Source organism: Sordaria macrospora, chromosome 2 (genome assembly GCF_033870435.1).
Source record: "Sordaria macrospora chromosome 2, complete sequence".
Lineage (NCBI taxonomy): Eukaryota > Fungi > Ascomycota > Sordariomycetes > Sordariales > Sordariaceae > Sordaria > Sordaria macrospora.
In genome coordinates this window covers 2,986,421-3,005,869 of record NC_089372.1, presented here as the reverse complement: position 1 = coordinate 3,005,869, position 19,449 = coordinate 2,986,421, and the positions used below count along the sequence as shown (strand labels likewise).

At 51.8% G+C, this 19,449-nt stretch overlaps 5 protein-coding genes across 5 annotated transcripts, besides 1 other annotated feature; 3 read left to right on the top strand and 2 right to left on the bottom strand.

Annotated features, from left to right (window-relative positions):
• The first annotated feature begins 796 nt into the window (after window positions 1-796).
• SMAC4_03956 (uncharacterized protein) lies at window positions 797-3,338 on the top strand. Its single transcript, XM_003348062.2, has 4 exons — window positions 797-1,244; window positions 1,312-1,407; window positions 1,488-2,232; window positions 2,293-3,338. The coding sequence occupies exons 1-4, from the start codon at window positions 1,230-1,232 to the stop codon at window positions 2,946-2,948; spliced, it is 1,512 nt and encodes a 503-aa protein (XP_003348110.1). The 5' UTR covers window positions 797-1,229; the 3' UTR covers window positions 2,949-3,338.
• Window positions 3,339-3,538: 200 nt separating this feature from the next.
• SMAC4_03957 (uncharacterized protein) lies at window positions 3,539-5,291 on the bottom strand. Its single transcript, XM_003348063.2, has 2 exons — window positions 4,296-5,291; window positions 3,539-4,194 (listed from the first exon to the last, which is right to left on the bottom strand). The coding sequence occupies exons 1-2, from the start codon at window positions 5,251-5,253 to the stop codon at window positions 3,809-3,811; spliced, it is 1,344 nt and encodes a 447-aa protein (XP_003348111.1). The 5' UTR covers window positions 5,254-5,291; the 3' UTR covers window positions 3,539-3,808.
• Window positions 5,292-6,918: 1,627 nt separating this feature from the next.
• Window positions 6,919-6,993: a sequence feature (Short protein (SMAC4_13247, WPJ60305.1) was converted to a misc_feature.).
• A 504-nt stretch (window positions 6,994-7,497) lies between these two features.
• Window positions 7,498-8,677, bottom strand: SMAC4_03958 (uncharacterized protein). Its single transcript, XM_003348064.2, has 3 exons — window positions 8,495-8,677; window positions 7,998-8,437; window positions 7,498-7,946 (listed from the first exon to the last, which is right to left on the bottom strand). Exons 1-3 carry the CDS (start codon window positions 8,525-8,527, stop codon window positions 7,925-7,927), a joined length of 495 nt encoding a protein of 164 aa, XP_003348112.2. The 5' UTR covers window positions 8,528-8,677; the 3' UTR covers window positions 7,498-7,924.
• Window positions 8,678-9,479: 802 nt separating this feature from the next.
• On the top strand, window positions 9,480-10,663 carry SMAC4_03959 (uncharacterized protein). The gene is made up of 2 exons (XM_003348065.2): window positions 9,480-9,602; window positions 9,663-10,663. The coding sequence occupies exons 1-2, from the start codon at window positions 9,562-9,564 to the stop codon at window positions 10,588-10,590; spliced, it is 969 nt and encodes a 322-aa protein (XP_003348113.2). The 5' UTR covers window positions 9,480-9,561; the 3' UTR covers window positions 10,591-10,663.
• Window positions 10,664-11,502: 839 nt separating this feature from the next.
• On the top strand, window positions 11,503-19,013 carry SMAC4_03960 (uncharacterized protein). Its single transcript, XM_003348066.2, has 4 exons — window positions 11,503-11,572; window positions 11,857-14,100; window positions 14,209-14,963; window positions 15,398-19,013. The coding sequence occupies exons 3-4, from the start codon at window positions 14,932-14,934 to the stop codon at window positions 18,822-18,824; spliced, it is 3,459 nt and encodes a 1,152-aa protein (XP_003348114.2). The 5' UTR covers window positions 11,503-11,572; window positions 11,857-14,100; window positions 14,209-14,931; the 3' UTR covers window positions 18,825-19,013.
• Window positions 19,014-19,449: the final 436 nt, after the last annotated feature.

Below are 19,449 nucleotides of genomic sequence, written 5' to 3'. Positions count from 1 at the left end.
GACATGAAACCAGATCTTCCATTGTTGCCAAGGCTAGGAACAATGAGTTGGTGTGATTGTGTACACAGCAAGTGCACAATGATGGTCCGTCCCGTTGCAAACAAGCGAAACAGCCGCGGAGTTTAAGCACCCATTTGCTCCGGAGGGTGTCGCCATGTTTGTGACTCGGGTAATTCACATTGGAAAACCTTGGACCATCTCGTATAAAGAGGCTGATATTTTGCCCGATATCCCCGGGGAATTTGTATATTCTATGCTTAGACAGCAGCAAAAGAAACCCACACATATCTCCCAGTGTGATGGCAATACAGGCTCGGCTACAATCAAGATACATGGAACCCTGGGCAGTTGAACTGTTTGTTACAGTAGTTCTACTGGTCAGTTGCGAGGGTCTTTGTTCGCGCCAGGGACTTTTTTGTCCGACTGGAAGAGCGCGAGACATGAATAGGGCATCAGAGTGTTGAGGTTGTTGGATGAAACATGTAGAAAACGTCAGACAAAAAAAGAAACGGCCGCGCTTCCGTCGATGCCGCCCCGTCCGCCGTTCCCCGGCCAGTGCTTCCCGTCGACATCGACCCGACATCAATCTGAATCGTGCGCCTGCAGTGCTGAGAATGTGCCAGTCGCGCCTGTCGCAGTGTGGCAAGCCTGGAGATCCTGGGAAAGACTGCAAAATGCCCCAAGAAATGGGTGGGTCCCGGCTGTTGCGCCTTGCATTCCGCCATTCTCGCAGGCGATGCCGTCAGCCCTGAATGGGCGGGACTGGCATGACTGGACGCGCTGCGGCAACCTTGCACTAGACCCTAGATTTAATCCCATCTTACCGTCTTTCCATTCAGCTCCGCGTCTCGGTCTTTGCCCAAAAGGGCCCAATTACCCAATCCCGCATTCCACCTTTCTTCTCCAGGATAGGACTCATATTTGAACCCTTTGTATCGGCCCAGTCCTTGTTGGTCATAGACTCGCTTGGCCCTTTAAAGTCCCGTCGACATCCTCGCTGCTTGTCCCCTTCGTCATTGCGCTTCTAGAAGACAACAAACAATACGATCCTCTCCGATCCTGGAAGCCAGCCCGACCTGGCGACGTCAGCCTAGCGCATTCAGCAGCAAACAGTACGCCTCAATTCAACGACACGGTAGCAATTAGTACGACGCTCCCACGCTGCTGCAGACGAGCAATTGCCGGCATCGTCACACCTTAGCTTCATCCTCAGTCTACACCGTTCGGCCATGTGTCGGTTCTTGGTAAGACGACAACCACCCTCGATCCCGTTATCGCGTCATGAATGTTGACTAACCGGTGCTTCAACAGGTATACAAGGGAAGCGACGAGATCTTGCTCTCCAAGCTGGTCCTCGACCCCGCCCACTCGATTCTCAAGCAATCCTTCGATTCTCGATTGCGACTGGTATGCGATTCCCCTGTGTTCGCTCTTTGTGGCCCTTTCCTCCTCGAGCGATAGTGACTCACCATTATCCCATCGAATAGGACACCCGTCGCGGCCAAAACAATGCAGATGGCTTCGGCATAGGATTCTACACAGACCCCAAGCTCGGTTCCGCCCCTTGCTTGTTTACTTCGACAACTCCCGCCTGGAACTGCCAGAACCTACAACGCCTTGCCTCCAAGACCGCCTCACATCTCGTGTTCGCCCATGTCCGAGCCACCACCGAGGGCACTTTGAGCGAGGACAACTGCCACCCTTTCTGCCATGGAAGTCTTATGTGGATGCACAACGGTGGATTGGGGGGATGGAAGTACATCAAGAGAAGACTTGGCGAGCGCCTTGCCGATAAGTGGTACCTAGGTGTGGCGGGCGGAACCGACAGCGAATGGGCCTTTGCTCTGTTCCTCGATACACTGGAGCGCATGGGCTTTGACCCAAGCTCGCAGCCGGAGGGTGGTTTTGGACCGATCGTTTTGCGAAAGGCTATGCTCAGGACAATTGACATCATCAATGAGCTGATCGACGGTATCCCGGAGAGTCTGGTCCACTCGGAAAATATCGACACCCGCAGTCTTTTGAACTTCGCCCTTACAGACGGGCACTCGATCATTTGCACCAGATACGTCGGTAGTTCGACAGACGAGGCTGCTAGCCTATACTACTCCTCCGGAACGTTGTGGGAGACGAGGGAGGCGGATCCTGCGAACCGGGACTACCAGATGGAGCGGAGCGACAAGGGGGCTGACGTCGTGCTGGTCGCGAGTGAGCCGTTGTCCTTTGAAAGGGGTATGTTTAACCAACTAATGGGAAATCAACTTCATGGGACGGAGCTAACAAGCCGTATAGAAAACTGGGTAAACGTGCCTACCAACTCGATCTTGACCATTCACAACCAAACTGTTCTAGTACATCCTATCAAGGACCAGTACTATGAGCAGGATCCGCAACAACGTCGTTCTACGGCTTTCGTCAGTTCGAAGGGCTTGGCCGCGAACGAGAAGACGTCATCACGCGGCGCTGCCGCAACTCTCATGCCATCCATCGAGATTGAAAGTCCCCAACAACACGCCCAGAAGAAGTTTTTGGGTCCGATAATACCATCATTCACCCCCAACCGGGGCCGAACAACTACAGATCCCGCTGGAGTCCGAGGCCGGACCCCGCTAGCAAACGTCGAGACAGCTAGCAGCTCGTCTAACGTACCTGATGTCCGTAACATCACGGCGCCTCCGCAGCTACTGCGGGCAGGATCCCAGCAACCGCCCACCCAAGGAAACATCAAGAAGAAGCGTGCCTCGTTGAGCGCCGCTTTGGGAGAGCCTTACTCGGCAGCCAGCATAGGCTACAGCCTCACCTCCACCTTGACGAACAATAGCACGACCAGTAGCATGATTAGCACAGACACAGCAACGAGTCCCCTGACTCCGGAGCCGGGCCGGTCTGAGTTTGGAAATCCGAATAAGATCGCTCAGTTCTTCCCGGAGCTTACGCCATACCACTGAAAGGCTAAACAGGAGGTTCTTTTGTGGCCTGTGGGCTTTTGATGGTTTTCTCTTTGCTTGTGGATTCAGGGTAACGGTTCATGTTCGGCGTTGGTGGTTTAGAATAGGTCTATCAGGTCAGTCAGGGTCGAGTCTAGGCCTCGCGGTCAGCAGCAGCAAGCGGGCGTTACGATGGTGTTGCGCATTACGCCCCTTATCATAAGGGTTTGGGGAGTGAAAGAGGGATGTCTCATGTACTAGCTACATTGTAGTAATCTTGCAGCGAGGGCCTTTACTAGGCTCCTCCATGATAATTTGTCGTTGTCAAAGTTTCAGTGATCGAGAGTTGCCTGTTCGATGACATGAGGTCCAACTAGTTTTCCACAATGAAGGCGAAGGCATCAATTGTCCGACGAAGCTATCAATAACATCGAAATAAAGGAAGTATTTTGAGGGTTCAAAGCATCAGTAAACGTGATGGTAAAACGTACAACTGTTTTTGAACATCGTGGATCTTTGAGATAATCATCACTTCGGTTGACCTGGCTCAGTATGACACGTATGTCCTTGAAAGACATAACGGATGAGCAGATGATCTTAAGGCATGAAAAAGAACTCTTTAGGTATCTAGGTAAAGGTAAGTGACTACTTGCTTAATCTGATCCTTCAATGTTTGTTGTGTAGGACCGGTCCCATGATGATGTATACTCATACACACGCTACTACCACCTTCCACTAATCAGCCTGCCGTGCTGAACTTGCTTAATGTTTGGACTAGGCTTGAAACAGATTACCCATCATGACACCGACACCGCTATCTCACTTCTTCTCCTGCTGCTGCTGCTGCTTCTCCTTGCTACTTCACCCATTCAACAAGCACTTCACCTCCTTCCAGCCGACGCCGCCCTCCTGGCCTTGCCAGGCCTAGGCGCAGGCTTGAACTTCTTGGGCTTGCTGCCGCCTCCTGGACCGCCGGCGCGACCACCCTCTCCGCCGCCCGATTTCATCTTCCTTGCGCTGAACCCGCTCACGTCGCCCGACGAGAGCGCGTCGTTGGATTTGGTGTACTTCTTCTTGCCGCCGAAGCCGAACTTGTCGTTCTTCCGTTGCCTCTTGGCGTTGGGCCCACCAGACTCCTTGCCGTCGCGGCCGCGCTTCTTGCTGTTGTCCTTGCTGCCGGGCTTGCCCTTGAGCTCGTTGTCGACGGCGACGTCGAAGAGGTCCTCGGCTTCGGTGGCGCCGGAGGGGCCACTGCCGTCCTTTCTCTCTGTTGAGGGGGAAAAGGGGAGGTTAGTGGGATGATTGTCTTGGGTGAAATGGAGGATATGGAAGCGAAAGGAAGGGGATGAATGGGAGGAAAACACGTACTCTTCTTGAGAAGCTCGATCTTCTCGAGGGTATCACGCTTCTGCTTGGCACGCTCCTGCTGCTTGGCCACCTGCACCTGCTTGCCGAACTTCTTGAGGTCACGCTGCTTGCGCGCCTCGGCCGAGGCCTTCTTGGCCGTGGCCTCCTCGATAAGCTTGGCCTTGACCTTCTCCATGGTCTCGTCGCTGCGCAGCGTCTCGGCGAAGTAGTCGGTAGGGCGGGTGAAGGGGACACCCTCCTTGCGGAGAAGGGCGCGGCCGACGCGGGCGGCCTCGAGCGCCTGGTTCATGAAGGCCAGCTCGCGGGCCAGGTCGTCATCGATCGCGGGGATGGACTCTTCCGTCACCTTCTTGGAGACGACGGACTGGTGGAAGGCGAAGGGGACCTTGTCGCTTGTGCCGAGGGCGAAGCGCTTGAGCGCCGTCAGGAGACCTTGCTTGTTGTTTATTGTTTGGCGCGCCTGCGAGATGGCCTTGATCTCCTCTCCCTCCTCTCCCTCGGCATCGAGGTCGTCAATGTCGATCTCATCCTCATCCTCCTCGTCGCTAGACTCCTCCTCGGCGGCGTTCTGGTACTTGTTCGCCTGGATGCCGGCGGCAGATTGCTTCTCGTTCAGGTCGCGCTCGAATTCTGAGTCGGAATCGGATTCGTCAAGTGCATTAAGATCGAGATCGTTCTCCTCCTCGTCGTCGCTACCGTCCTCGGAATCTGAACCGGTCTCCTCTTGTTGCTCTGGTTGCTGCTTGTCGGCCTTGGTCTGAGTGGTAGTTTCCTCCTCATTCTGCTCCTCCTCGACCTCCATCTTGTCCTCTACGGGGGTCTCCTCGACGACCTGCTTGGGCTTTCTGCCACGCTTCTTCTGCTCCTTCTGGGGCTTCTCCTCAACGACCTTCTCGACCTTTTCAGGCTCGGCAGCCTTGGTGGCCGGCTTTTTTGTGCGGGTGGACTGTCGCGGCATTGTGAATAATGTGGGGTTGCTGTACAATTGATTTGGATGATGAGCTCGAGAAGCGGCAGCGCCTGCAGTTCTGGAAACTTTTTTTTGACATGGCTGCCATTGCCCGATAAGATAAGCTTGGTGGGTCGGCGGCTTTCTTGGCGCCCAGTGTACCCACAGTCTAGCCCCTGGAAGTCCCCTTCACATTCTCTGCGAACCTGGGACTTCAAACCCTAACCCTTATATCCTCTGCTGGGCCGGTATTGACGGCGATGTTCATGATACTCTGCGTTTTCTCTGGGTGATTTGCATAGATGAAAAGACCAACTACCATAAGATAGTCCTTCGCCTATTTATTTTTGCTTTGTCGATATCTGTTGATGTGGTTTCATGACAGACTTCGGAAATATTAACTGGAAAACGGTCTTGTCCTGCAAACATCACAAAACAAAGCCCAAGCTAAACAAGAAGTGATTAGGCATGTTTGAAGCGTGATTGGAGTCTTTGCCATGGCGTTCAGTCTGGCATTCTGGCGCAAATGGCAGTCGTCAAAGTAACTTGCTTTCTTGCAGATTCCTTCACAGCTCTATCGCTGAAAGGAATTGTTCAGAAGAGTACCATGTAGAACATAAAGCATTTGATAGCAGAAAAGCCACAATCACAATCACAGTCAAGGATAGATGCAAAGACATGGTGTCAACCGGGCGGTTTTTTATCAAAAGAACTAACACTCTTCAAATCCTCCACTCGAGTCCCCTCACCCCCGCAATCCATCCCCTTCGCAAACCGAGAGTAGAAAGATACAACAAAGTCCCCCCATAATGGTCCTCCACCTCCAGAAGCTCCATCCCGCGAGTCCTTCCACCATCCCGAGTGAGGGAGGAAGATTTTCCCACTTCACAATCCTATCCAAAGAAAATTCTCAAGAAAAGCGCAAAGAGAAGAGAGTGGTGAACCAAGCGCCGAAACCAACCCCTTCCAGCTCCACCGAGAAAAGAGAGAAGCATGTCGCGAAATAGCTCCCTTCCAGCTGATGAAAACAAGTCGAGACTGGAGGTCCGAGTCCGCCGACTCACAGGAGTGTAGTTTGCCGAAAGTTGAGTACCGAAAAGAAGTTGCTGTATCGTTTTCCCGCCGGCGATTTCCTCAGTTTGCGAAGAGTGTTTGATGATTGAATCAACGACGAAAAGAAAGAAAAGGGTGATGAAGTTGTTGCCCGAGTGTCAAAAGGTGAAGAAGGTGAAGGCTCCGTGTGGACGAAAATGGTCCCGTGTGAAGTTATCCCCAACAAAAAGAAGCGAAGATCGTGTATGAAGGATGGTGTGTGACATGTGTCGGATGTATATCCCCGGTTGACGAAAGTTTCTTTTCCATTCCCATCAAGGAAAGATCCTCACCGCTCTGGTGTTGTCGAGTGGTTGTGCTCCCATTGTGCAGAGCGCCACCATGAAAGCAGAACAAGAAACTTCCTAGGCGAGGTTGCTGTTGTGGCGAAACAAGAGTTGGGCTTTCCCGAGAGAGAGGGGAAAAGAAGGTTGCTGGTCTGACGTTGAGAGGCGAGATACCGATTCTCCCGTGGATCTCGGTGAGTGATATTGGTGGTTTGTCGGAAGATTGCTGGAGGAAAGCTGGTTGGAATCCACCTCTCAATGCTCTCGTTGCCCTTCAAGACAACTGTGAGGTTATTTACATAACAACGCAGTAGCCGTTGAAGTTCATGGTGGTCTGGGGGACCTTGGTGGAAGCAGCGGTGGAAGGCATGTTGATGGTTTTAGGGTTGTTTGATAAATGGATTCAAAGGCTGTTGTGGGATGAGGAGGAAAAGGAAATCCAGAGTTGGGCAGGAGGAGACTGACGTTCTTATAGATTTTCCACTGCGCTGAATCTCCTAACGAACTGTCAGTCTGAAGCTATCTCCTCCAATCTTGCCTTGCTATTATCGATCTTGGACCAGGGGATGAAGAATGACACTGCACCACCAGACTTGCCATCACGCAGACTTGTTTGACAGAATGAAGGTGACTTCAATGGCAAACAAACGACGGCTTCGACGGGCTGTCCTATTCCATCATGAGCTGAGCGCTTAGTATTGTGCGCATCTTGAGATTGTTCTCGACGAACAAGGGACTATCTTTGCCATCTTTCATCCCTTCGCTTAAAATGGAGACATGCCACTGGAGGATGTCAAGAGATGTAAGGCAACACTTGCACGTGGCACTCGCGTGTACACAAGCCCGATAAGGTTCTAGAATGCAACGTCCTTGTGCATGATCGAAGTTAATATTATTTTTGCTTCTTGCTATTGTTGTTTACGCATACCGCTTTGCGTAGATTTGTGGCAGCTACTCAGGGGTTTGTTTGGCTGGTGATGTGTGGCGCTTAGTATTGTTCCTCCTTCCTATTGTTCCTCCGCCCCACCAAAAAAGGACTCGACGTCAACTCGACACCGACAACGTCAATCATCCCAACAATGCATGTGGACCCTTCTTTCTTCGGCCCCGAAACCTTTATGTATGCCGATGAAGAAATTGTGATACGGTGTTGCGTGTGCATAGTCCTCCTCGGAAATCGCCGTCTATCGCAGACTCGCGGTGAACCGCTGAGGTTGGTGATGCGAGGCTGGCCATGATTCTTTTAACGAAGGGAGACCAAGGAATCCGGCGGCAAGCAGTTCGAGTCCGTTTCCATCCATTTAAAACCGAGTAAAGGGAAGCCTGCTCTTGTCAGCTAACGTGCGGCGGCGACAGGAACACAATTTGACATACCACTTTCCCTTGAGGGTGATGACCACCCACGCGGCACCAGTCTCGTCGACTTCTTTGTCAACAGTAGTGTTGAAGCAGATCGCGCTCATGATTCCGTCGCCGAACTTCTCATTCATGACAGCCTTGAAGGCATAGCCATAGTTCTGGACGATTTCGTACAGACGGTAGATCAAGGGCTCAACTGGAGGCATGGGGCCTGCCCGCCCGCGATCAGGGAATCCCATCATCTGCGCAGCAATGGCTTCCTTGGGAACACTGAGCAATTCAGAGAGCTTGTCGACATCCTCAGCTGAGGCCTGGACTTGGCCGTAGAACAAACCGGCAACGGCAACTTCACTCCGGCCCAGATGCTGGGCAATGGCCTCGAAGGTCAAGCCCTTTTGTGTCTTGGCCTCAAAGAGGGATTGGGAGTAGGCCGGGAGGCGGCTGACGATAGAACTCTGTTTGCCTCATCATTTAGCGTCACATGTCTAGGAGGGATTAAAAGAATATCGTACATCGAGGGTAGCGAGTCTCTGTTGTTCAGGCATATGGTGTTTGATATCGGTGAACCGTGTAAATCAGTCTTGAAGTCAGTAAAGAAGATAGTTGAAGTAATCAGAGTGCCCAGTTACAACACAATGAATGGCTCTTGTTTATTTTATATCAAGGCAGTAGACCTCTTCAACTGGAACGCTGGCTGACCATCGACTGAAGGTCATGAATAACACAGCCGAGAGGGGGCAGAGGGGAATACTATGCCGTACCAATCGCCGAGAGGATCATACCCCGCGCCCCGCCTCTCCTCTTCTCCTTGGCTGGTTGAGGTAGTGCCGTCGGAGAAATGCCGGAGACTCGGGAACGTGATCCAAATAGGAAACCAAAGTGGCCCGAGACGATGATGACCAGAATGTAAATAATCGATCGGGGGAACAAGTCAACAGCGGGCGATCAGAAAGCGACTGCCGACACCGCCTAACAAGGCGCAGAGTTACCGTAGTGCACAACAGTAGCACTTAGGCATCCTCACAACCTTTCGCGAAATGCAATGGAGGTTGAGACCGCTGCGTTGCCTTGACAACCACGGCCAGGTTTATGAAGACAAAACGATACCACAGAAAAATGATATGCTCGTCTTTTGTCCCAAGTTCCAGCTTGCTATTATATCGCAGAAGGAGATCTTTGCTCAAATGAAAGAGGCGGATGATTGCGACGGTGAACTGTAACAGGTGAGGGGCGGCTCTGTGATCACGACCAAAACATTCAATGTTGCGCACTGGGTGGAATTGGCAGAAATGGGGATTGTTAAGGTTGTGTCGTATGTGGGGTTGCAGCAGTGGATCAATCTTGAGGTGGGTCTCAAGCTGCATCCTCCACTGGTGGATCCTGTCATGGAACAGCCCGTTGGACGCACGAGCCCCATCAGCTAAGTGGGTACAATTGCCTTATCTTATCGGAGTTGTGGGGAATTTTTTTGCAACAACGAACACTCAATCCATCAGGGACCAGCATCATTTGACCTTGACTGGACATCGGCTGAAGCACAGCCTGGAGACAGTTCAACAGCAAGCCTGAAACGTTCACGATGCCTCACAAACATACTCGTCGCGAGAAGGATTTGTCGACGTAAGTAAACAAAGGCGCATCATCACGCTCAATTGGATGGAGGTCTGACTTGCGACACAGCTTCGACCTTCCCCCAACCCAAATAGCGAAGCCGCTCCCGCCCACGACTATCTCGAAGAAAAAGGCGCCCGCACAAAACAAGAAGAACGATGGTATCCAGAAGACTTCGTCTAAAAGGAAACGAGCGCCTGAAACTCAGGATGCGCCGCGCGCCTTCAAGCGTCTAATGGCTTTTGCCGAAGGAAGGAAGCCGCGCTCCGGGCTCGACAATGGCGCACCGCCACCCAGCAAGAAGGCCAAGAAAAAGGCTGCTGCCGCCGCCGCTGCCGCCGCTTCCAACGAGACGCCCGCTCCCGAGAAAGAGAAAGAAACCGAATCAAACCCCGAACTCAAGATCCGACCAGGCGAGAAGCTTTCAGAGTTCAGCCAGCGTGTAGACGCCGCGCTACCCATCAGTGGCTTGGTGAACAACAAGGCCAAGAATGGCAAGGACCCGCTTGGCCTCAAGATTTGGCGAACAAGGAAGGAGATGAAGATGCACAAACTCTATGACGAATGGAGGGTACAGGACGCCAAGATCAAGGAGAAGAGGGAGGAAGAGCTCGAAGAGCTAGAAGAGAAGGAGATGGAGGAGGAGGCCATGGGCGTCACATGGAAGCTGAACCAGGAAGCGGGGAAGAAAAAGAAGGGCAAGAAGGGCTCGAGGTACCTTGGCGAGTCTAAGGACAAGGAGGATGACCCTTGGGAGGAAATCAAGAAGAAGCGAGGTGAGGCCAAGATTGGTCTCAACGAAGTGGCGGACGCCCCTCCCGAGTTGAAGATTCCCAGCAAGAAGCTGCTTGTCAAGGGAGCGATGGTCGATGTTGATGGGATTCCCAAGTCGGCGGGAAGTTTGCGGCAGCGTGAGGAGCTACAAAAGGTCCGCGAAGACGTGGTGGCACAATACCGCAAGCTTATGGCGGAGAGGAGACCCAATACGCTTGTTTAGCTAGGCGGATTGGGTGATGGATTGCATTTCAATGGAGTTTTGTATGGCGGCAATCAAAAGGCTGGCACGCATCTGATAATGTTTTTACAAGGAGCGTAATCGAATTCTTTGCAGGGTAATGCTATAACCTGAAGTGATAATAAACAACTGCTCGCTCATTGCTGGCTTTGAATACAGAGGTCAATCCTTTGGTGATAGTGCACATCATGGTTGCCGAGCGCCATGGCATCCCAATCGGTGCAGGCACCTTCCAAACCTGTCGGTGTCAGTGATAAGAAGGTGAACTGAGCACCACTGCACTCGTCATTCGTCATCGACACTCGCAATCAGGAAATGGAAAGAGCACTTCCATTGCGATTCTGAGACGACGGGAGCTTCCTCCAATTGCACCCCACCCCATAAAAAAAATCCTCAATCCCCCACACAGCGGACGGACCTGGACCTGGCCAAAGTGGAAGTTGCGAAACGGAAAGTGCTCATTGCTCTAACAAATTTTCCATTGCCCTCGTCGCATGTGCCGGTCCGTCAAACCTTAACAATTGCCCCTCGTCTGCGCCTGCCATCTTATCTTCATCTGCTGCTCGTCCCCCTCCATTCACTTGTACCGACTGCAGTGGGCAGCGAGAAATCAGAAACAGCGGCATTTCTTTTGCACGGTCCAGGTCGATAACCACAAAAAATTTCCTGCTCCGGTCGCACTCGAACCGAGATCCTTTCCCTGGGCCCCAACAAGCGAAAACCTCCAACAATTAACCCAGTCCGCCCAGTCGGCTTACAACCGCTTGCCACTACTACCCAACGAAAAAAAATTGCATCGCGAGAGATCTTCGGTTCGAGTCCCAGCATCAAACTTTCCACCATCCTTTTTTATCGTTTCATGCCAACCGTCATGTACCACGGTTCTCACTCATTATGAGCGGCGTTGGTCTCGAGGTTTTGCTCGAGGGTCTCATTCCCGAGATCGCATATTCTGGAGAAAAAGGTGAGTTTTTTTTTTCTTTTCTTTTTTTCATCTTTTTTTTTTCATTCTGCGTTTATTATTATCATGCGCATCAATCCCCCAAGCCAACAATCTTGATCCTCTTACACCCAACATCTCGCTGCATCATCGTCTCCTTGGCAACAAACATTATGAGATTTGCTACTCAGCTTGCGCTACTCTTGTTTGCAGTCAAGTCCAGGGTGCCTTGTCGCAGACTGCAGAAAACACAAAGTGATGCATCTTTGAAATGAACTTAGATACTGACTTAGTTTGATTTTACAAAGGCGTGTCTGTCTCTGCACTACTCAAAATCGTCCGTCAGTATCACAACACTCTCGATGCACGACAAGATGCAACTTCAGGAGAAGACATCGCTGCTGTGGCGGCGCAGATCACACAGAAAGATGAAGAGAAGCTCGATGAAAGCTCATTCTCGCCCGCTGAGATGGTCTCAGCTCGCTGGGCTTGGGACTGGCTGCGTACCCGACCACAAATTCTGATCAACAAGAACAAGCGCTACAACAAGCTTGAGCTACAAGAAGTTCTCGCCTTACCCGAAGCTGCTGAGAGCAATGGAGCAGAAGTTGATGACGGCCCTGCCGACATTCCCAAAGAGAAAGAAGCCGCACCAAAAGCGAAAAAGGCGGCGTCCAAACCCATCAAAGCAGCTGCCTCTCAGAAGAAAGCCTCAAAACCGAAATCCAAGAAGGCCGCACTTACTGTTCGGCCTCGAATCTACCCTGCCGAAGACCTTGTTTGGCAGACTCTCACTCGCCATGGTGTGGACTACAAGAGAGTCCCTGTTCTTGAATGGAAGTGTCTTCTTGGTATTGCCTCTGTTAGAGACAAAGGCATTCTGCAGAGCGATCTTCGAAGATTGGTGGACCAGGACAAGCGTTCCCTTCCCAAGCGAACCGATTCCCTCGCCAGAAAAGGCTACATCGCAAAGCGGACAATCGTGGTGTCGAAGATGAAAACTAGCAAGCTCTGGCTTATCGACTTCGCGCCTCCCATTCTGGAGACTGAGACTGGTGGACTTGATTTGTCGGTCGAGACGCTTACCAAGGACCTGGAGCCTGTTACCTGGCATGATCGGTGGACTAGGGATAACATCGACATGGAGGCTTTCGCTCGGACCTTCGTCGGCGTCGTCAAGGCATGGCAAGTCATTCGCTATGCCGATTTGAGGTCCAAGATGGGCGTCGTGGGGAAGCACTGGCAGATGAAGACCCTTGCCAAGAACTGTCAACGCATCGTCGACTTGGGTGTTTTGAAGTACACTGCTGCCACCTTTCCTGGCGCACGTAAAGTCTTCAAGGACTGTCTCAAGTTCATAAGAGACCCAACGGACGAGGAATGGGAAAAGTTTCTTGCCACAGGCAAGAAGACATCACTCTACTCGGACGCTACGCGCCATCGTGAGCCAAAACCTAACGCGCTTGCCCTCTTCGGAAAAGCCGCCAAAGCCGACGAGGCGGCGAAAAATGAGCCCAAGCCCAAGCGTCGCCGCATCTTTCCTGGCTGGACTCCAGAAAAGCCGCTTGCTCAAAACGTGTTTGAAGTGATTCAAAGCGCAGGCCCAGCAGGAGCCTCGAATCCTCAGGTCAGCGTTGCCACGGTCGGGTACGCCTTTCGTCGGTACATGGCAAGCCACTTGACCAAGGTCGCTGAAACGCAGCAACCATCGCACCTCAAGCATTTCCAAGTCGTAAGTAGACTGGAGCGGAAGGGAAAGACTTCTGCCTACATGTTTTCCGTGACAAACCCTGCTGCTCAAGATGATGCCAGGGACAGCCCAGCCGCTGCGACCGGTGCTAGTGCGTATGGCTTTGGTCAAGTACGAGCAAAATCGTTCCCCGAAACATCAGACCTATCCCTTACGGAAATCTGCCGGTTGGCCAAGAAGCCTCGCTCGATGGCAAAGCGAAAAGGCCGCCATCTGAGCAAACTTGAAGCCATGTCACAAACTGAGGCCGAGGCATCCAAAACTCCAGACGATGTTGTCATGTCGGGACAACCGAATTTTGAGCCTATCACGCCAATAGACCAGAGTGTCAATGGAGATGATGCCACCCACGAAGACCTCGCAAACCACACAAAGGCCGCGTCTCCTGAACTTGTGGAAGAGAGGCCACCGGGTGCCTATAGAGGTATCCCTGGGTCACTCAATCCAAATCCACATTTTATTGGACGACCCAGAAAGTCCATCGTCATGGTGTTCCGATCAGATAAGTTGAAGGACCCCAACTTCTTGGGTACTCCTCGGGTGTCCGATGCGGACCCATCACCCGCTTCATCAGTTTTGGGAGTTACCGACCATTCGAGCACCGTACTCAGTGCGAGGTATAATGGTATTGCCGGAACGTTAACAATTTCTGCTGCAAGTCGGGCGGTTACATTTGACAGGGACTCCAAAGAAGCTGGCAAAGAGCCTCTTGCTATCAAACTTGACGATATGCTGGATGATCCGGCTGTACGGGACGTCCCTGGGGCAGATGGCAAGAGTTTGGTTATTGTGACCAAGGAAAGTAGTGACGGCAATCCTTCCTGGACCTTCGTGTTCGTTTTTGACGACACGGAGGAGAACAATCAAAAGGCCCTGGCAATCCAGAAAGAGATTGCAACACTCAAAACAGATCAAAGCACCAGCCAGTTCGTGGTTGCTGAACCATCAACCCCTCAGAGCATTGCAGATGATCTGGCCCCAACAAGAGGTGGGGCTGTTCGCGGTGGCCGCGGTGGCCGTGGTGGCCGTGGTCGCGGAGGAAGCACCCGGATCCGAGGAGGCCGTAGGGCGCAGATGCTTGCCAACGACCCAAAGCCTTACAAATGTGAAACTTGTGGTGGTGCTTGGAAGAACGACATTGGACTCAAGTATCATCAGACGAAGGCCCAAACGCCCTGCAATCCGAACTTCGACCCTTCTACTGTCGCAGAACGCGGAAGAAAGAGGCGAAAGCTTATGTCACCGGAGCCAGATGCTGCTTCTGTGGCTTCAGGTGCTGGAGATAACCAAAACGCACCAGTTGGTAATCAACCGGAGAAGGACGGGCGCAAAATGCGAAAATCATCAGCTCGCTCACGCGCCACTGTCAGAGCCGGTGTTAGAGCGATCCAAAATGCCGAAATGACTTTCCGTGGGTTGAATGCCAGCAATGTTGTCGAGAGCGTAGAAGATGCTGCTCAGTTATCAATTCATCAGCACCATCAAGCAGCCGGCGGGCCTCTGTCCTCTCATGTCACCCATGTTGCACCTAAGCCCAAATTTGGAGGAATCATCAGTAACTTCTCCAAGGAAGACGATACCCTTCCAACACCTAGCAACCCACACAGCCAACATGATCCGATGAAGATTCAGCATGTTATCGACCCACAACAAACACCCCAGCGTGTACAGCCATATAGTCCTCGAGATGGACACCACCTCAATGCCGGAGTTGATACTGATCTCGGATCTCCAGTTCAGCAAAGAAAACCGGCTCGCTCAGTCCATCCATCGGCTCGCTCAGTCCATCCATCGGCATACACTGAAATCCCGTACCAACAGAGTCGTCAAATTGGTACCGCCGGTTATGCCTCTGATATCGCTTCGCCTTTTCCTGGAATTCCTCAGAGCTCGCTGTATCCCGATCCTAGCAATATCCAACCCTCCTACGCAGCCCCGGGCCTACACTCTAACCGAAGTCATTTTGTGCAAAGCCACCAGGATGCTTATGTTGCTTTATATTCATCACCCCCACAACCCTCACCGTATTCACAAGAATACGGCCATGCACTGGATAGTCACACAGCTAGCGAGACATACCCGGAACCGTACCCCGCCAGCATTCAGCAGCATCAACAGCCTGCCAACCAAGTCCAGGCTCAAGTGGTGCCGTTTATTCCTTCAAAAGACTACAATCGGTTTTCCACCGAGGCCAAGAAAAGGACCGCTCAGGCTCGTGACATCATTCTCTACCTTCTGGACAACAATTTTGGCGTTTTTCCTGGTGGCAAGTCATTATTCTATGCCCTGACCAAGGTGTATCTTCGGGCGTTCAGACACCAATCTCCCCCAACCTGGAAGAATCATCAGGCCGCGATCAAGGCGCTAGAAACTCGTCACCTAGCTGTTCTTCACACCCACATGCTGAGGACAGAGGCTGGCAGGTTCATCGAACTTTCCCTGATTTTGAAGACCGGAGTCAAGACCAACGATCCCATGCCAATGAAGGTGAAGAAAAGGATGAAGGAGAAGTATCCAAGCCTCTATATTCCCACAGCGTTTTCCCCGACACAGGAAGAATTAACCACTTTGGAGGAGTTGTATGAGAAACCTGCTGGTAATGGCAAGGAAGAGCGGAAGGTCAATGCAAATGGCCAAAAGTTTAGGAGCAGGAGAAAGATTGATGAAGTCGAAGTCTTCAACGCACCTTTTTACACCCAGCACAACGAAGAGAAAGTCCGCGACTCTACGGATCCTCTCTGGGTATTGGAATCCGAAAAGGTCAGCTCCTACAACAAGCGCCCAGCGATGGATGAGCTTCCGGATGGCCACCCAGAAAAGAGGGCAAGATTAGATGAGCAAGGTACACCCAGCAAACGTTTCGGCGCGCATCATGACGATTCAGATGGTTCCGTGTGGGAGCCGGATCACCCATCCCCCTACCATACAGGCCCCAGGAGGAGGGGACGCCCCGCGAAGCTTTTCGCACCAACGTACACGAAACATGTCACCGACCAGGACGAGAACATAGAACCACCTTCAGTCGCCGAGGCGATCAAGGCATACGGTCTATTACCGGCTAAGTACGGCAGTAAGAAGAAGGAAGCGGCGCTCAGAAAGTTGCACAAACTGCTTCCGCATGTTGGTAAGATGAGGAATCCAGGCTTAAGCAGCTTGCCGCCTTGGTTCTTTGACAGCCGCCAACGAACTATCGATAAACGCGTTGTTGAGGTCCAATTTTTGGAACCTAATCTCGACATCCACGGGCCCGGTGCTTCCACAGCACAAGAGCAGCCGAAGCAAGCCGAGAAGTCAATCTTATCAAAGGGCGAGGGCTCCACAGCTGGCGATGATACCACATCGAATAACGAAAAGGCCGAGGGAGCCCAGAAACCCGTGGTCTTTCAGTTCGCGCCTTGTACTACGATTCAAGACGAATCACGGGGTTCTTGGGCTTCAAAGGGGTGGCAATTCTTCGAGAACCACAATGGCAGTTTTGCTGTCAAGGGTTGGATGCCAGATCTCGACTCTCTTACTGAGGAGAACCTTCCTCGCAGTGCTGAAGCGATGGCCAAGGGCCCAGGAATCACATTCAACCCCGATAGTTGGAAGGATCCAGAATACGGGAGAGTCACCACCCTTATCGACAAGTGCGCGGCGTGGGAGCGCTCTTCACCCGGTACCGCCTTGCTCACAGCCAACATCGTGTCGTCGAAGCCCATTTTAATCAACGTCTCTTCATCGACGACCAAGGCTAGTATGAAGAACTTGACGCTCAAATGGTCAGAGGATCGACAGTTCGACTTGGATACCTTGCCGTATGATGACGTTGTTCAGGTAGCAGACGATGAGTCGCTACCGTATGACGGTGGTAGCCCCGACAGAGTCTTCATACGGCCTGTTCGGGCCACTCGCACGATCCGCAAAACTGAACCGAACAAACCTGGACGAAAAGGCGCAGGAGGCCGGCCTCCCAAGATCAAGCTTCCTGCCATCAAGACGGAGCGTGAGCACACAGCTTATCCAACCACAGACAATGACTTCTTGCGGGTTTCCGGTGACCGGACGCAGGAGCTGGATTGGAGCAGTGACAACGTCAAGGTTACCGCGTTTGTTGTCGTCACTACATTGCTGGGTGGTGTTGACAGGGTGGTTGATTGGGGTCTGATGATGAGACTCTTTCCCGATATGACGCTTAGCCAGCTCAGGCATACTTGGGGTTCTTTGAAGAAGGACCGTATGTCAAGCATTGTAAACCTGACTGATAAGTTCAGACGTGCTTTCCTCAAAGCCTATGGAGTAGGCGTACCGAAGATCAACTTCGACAATATCCTCGAATACGACTGGAAGTGGCTCATCAAGTGGGCTTCTAACCTTGACGAGTTCCGTCATGCCGACATACCGGGATCCAGGAATGCTCTCAAGAGAGACTACAACGTGACCGGAATAGGAATTGAGGACCGTGAGTGGCGGGAGACATACAATCATCCGCAGCGCTCGGTCTTTAACAAGTTCCAAGACGCAACTTCGGAAGCAATGGCACTGTCAATCGACGAAGACGATATCAAAGAACAAAACAACGTCAGAAGAAGAGAGCTGGCACTTGCCATGGCATTTATGCGCTCACTATGCGTGACGCCAGTCGAGACTTACTCAAAGGAGCACATCAGCAAGCAACGCAACAGCTTATTCCCCACCCTCTCTAGGGCAGAGGTTGAGGGTCTTATGGTGAAGGGCGTTGATCAGCTCCAACGTGAGGGCATCATCTCCAAATCTAACTCCCGGTTCCAGAATGGCTGGCGTTGGCGCATTGCCAACCGCATCACCGACCTGCTTGACAAGGTCTCACACGAGGAAAGACTCGCTCAAGCCCTCGCCTACAAGCGGGAACTCGACAAAGCCTTCCGGGCTGGTGAGAAGAAGCGTGTCACATACGTCACTAACGACGGAATGATTATGGCTCTGCTCAACATGCAAGCCCACCAGCGCGTCCGCATTGAGACCACCGGCCAGCCATATGTGTCTATGGGTTTCGAGCCTGGCAACTACGAGACAAGAAAGTACACCAAGAAATACCTTCACTTCCGCATCGATGTCATCCCTACTGATACCTACCGCTACGACGATGATCAGGAGCTGGAAGATTTCCGCAAGCGAGTCATGTCAGCACCGCCTCCTAATATGGGGCCGGATGGCGCAACGCCTATTTGGTGCGATGTGTTTGGCCGGATTGACGCAACTCGCTGGCTTCGCTATTTGTGTGTCGTACTTGTCACAATCGCTTCCAAGGGCGCCATGGGTCCCGAGGAATTGTGCAAGACGCTCAAGCCCGCGATCATGCCGTTCGAGGCTGAGTTGATCATCAACTGGGCCGAGCAGTTGGGCATCCTCGGACAGCAGTATGAGGGCACAGCGCTAACGGTGATGGAGTGGTGGTGGATGGCCTTGGATGCACAGAAGCAGGGTCTGGAGGCTGGTCTTGCTGGTGCTGATGTAGCAGAGGGAATGAGGACTAGGAGAATGTTCCCCGGTATGAAGACATTCTAGGTTGATCCTCTGGATATCCAGAGACGAAAATTGCGATGAGGATGCAAATCTACAAGGAGCTGAAAGGGATATACAGCATGTGGAGAAATATTATGGCTTCTAGTTATTATTCAGAAAACATGTGCCTTAGATTTTGTAGCCGAAGGAACAACTGTTGGAGTAGAGATGAACATTGAGAGAAAGGGAAAAGGGAGAATACAGATCATGAGCGCATTTCAGGTCTATCAGTACCATTGAATGATACCCAGCATACTTCAGTATAGCAGTCCCATCACAAATTGTTTGACAAAGACCATTACGCACATAATGTCGTCAGTGTGGTTTAGGTTTTTTTGTTTTTTTTGTGCTTCACAGTTCTTTGTACTTGTAATTCAGTCTGCAATGACCGGCAAATCCCAAGTGTTGTATGCCACTTTCCCCCATTATATCAAAGCGTCTGCTTTTGCCATGAAACCTGAGTCCGTTCAAACCTTGTTGTTGATGAATATGTATAGCAAGCATCACGTTGAGTGGAACATCACTGGCGTTCGACGCAATGATATATGCCCGATGTCTGTATCACCACTTTACAATAACGGAGCTGACCACTATCATCAGATGTTTTACGGTTTAAACTGCAATGCCA

What these genes read in the sequence shown, in the direction of transcription:
- SMAC4_03956 (XM_003348062.2), top strand. An exon ending in TCGATTCTCGATTGCGACTG is followed by an intron (nt 1,408 to 1,487) that starts GTATGCGATTCC and finishes CCCATCGAATAG; the next exon opens with GACACCCGTCGCGGCCAAAA. An exon ending in GCCGTTGTCCTTTGAAAGGG is followed by an intron (nt 2,233 to 2,292) that starts GTATGTTTAACC and finishes CAAGCCGTATAG; the next exon opens with AAAACTGGGTAAACGTGCCT.
- SMAC4_03957 (XM_003348063.2), bottom strand. Translation starts at nt 5,253, where the DNA reads ATGCCGCGACAGTCCACCCGCACAAAAAAGCCGGCCACCAAGGCTGCC. An exon ending in GATCGAGCTTCTCAAGAAGA is followed by an intron (nt 4,195 to 4,295) that starts GTACGTGTTTTC and finishes CCCCCTCAACAG; the next exon opens with AGAGAAAGGACGGCAGTGGC.
- SMAC4_03958 (XM_003348064.2), bottom strand. Translation starts at nt 8,527, where the DNA reads ATGCCTGAACAACAGAGACTCGCTACCCTCGAT. An exon ending in AGAGACTCGCTACCCTCGAT is followed by an intron (nt 8,438 to 8,494) that starts GTACGATATTCT and finishes TGAGGCAAACAG; the next exon opens with AGTTCTATCGTCAGCCGCCT. An exon ending in ATCACCCTCAAGGGAAAGTG is followed by an intron (nt 7,947 to 7,997) that starts GTATGTCAAATT and finishes TGACAAGAGCAG; the next exon opens with GCTTCCCTTTACTCGGTTTT.
- SMAC4_03959 (XM_003348065.2), top strand. Translation starts at nt 9,562, where the DNA reads ATGCCTCACAAACATACTCGTCGCGAGAAGGATTTGTCGAC. An exon ending in CGCGAGAAGGATTTGTCGAC is followed by an intron (nt 9,603 to 9,662) that starts GTAAGTAAACAA and finishes CTTGCGACACAG; the next exon opens with CTTCGACCTTCCCCCAACCC.
- SMAC4_03960 (XM_003348066.2), top strand. Translation starts at nt 14,932, where the DNA reads ATGTTATCGACCCACAACAAACACCCCAGCGT. An exon ending in CACAACAAACACCCCAGCGT is followed by an intron (nt 14,964 to 15,397) that starts GTACAGCCATAT and finishes GTACCCCGCCAG; the next exon opens with CATTCAGCAGCATCAACAGC.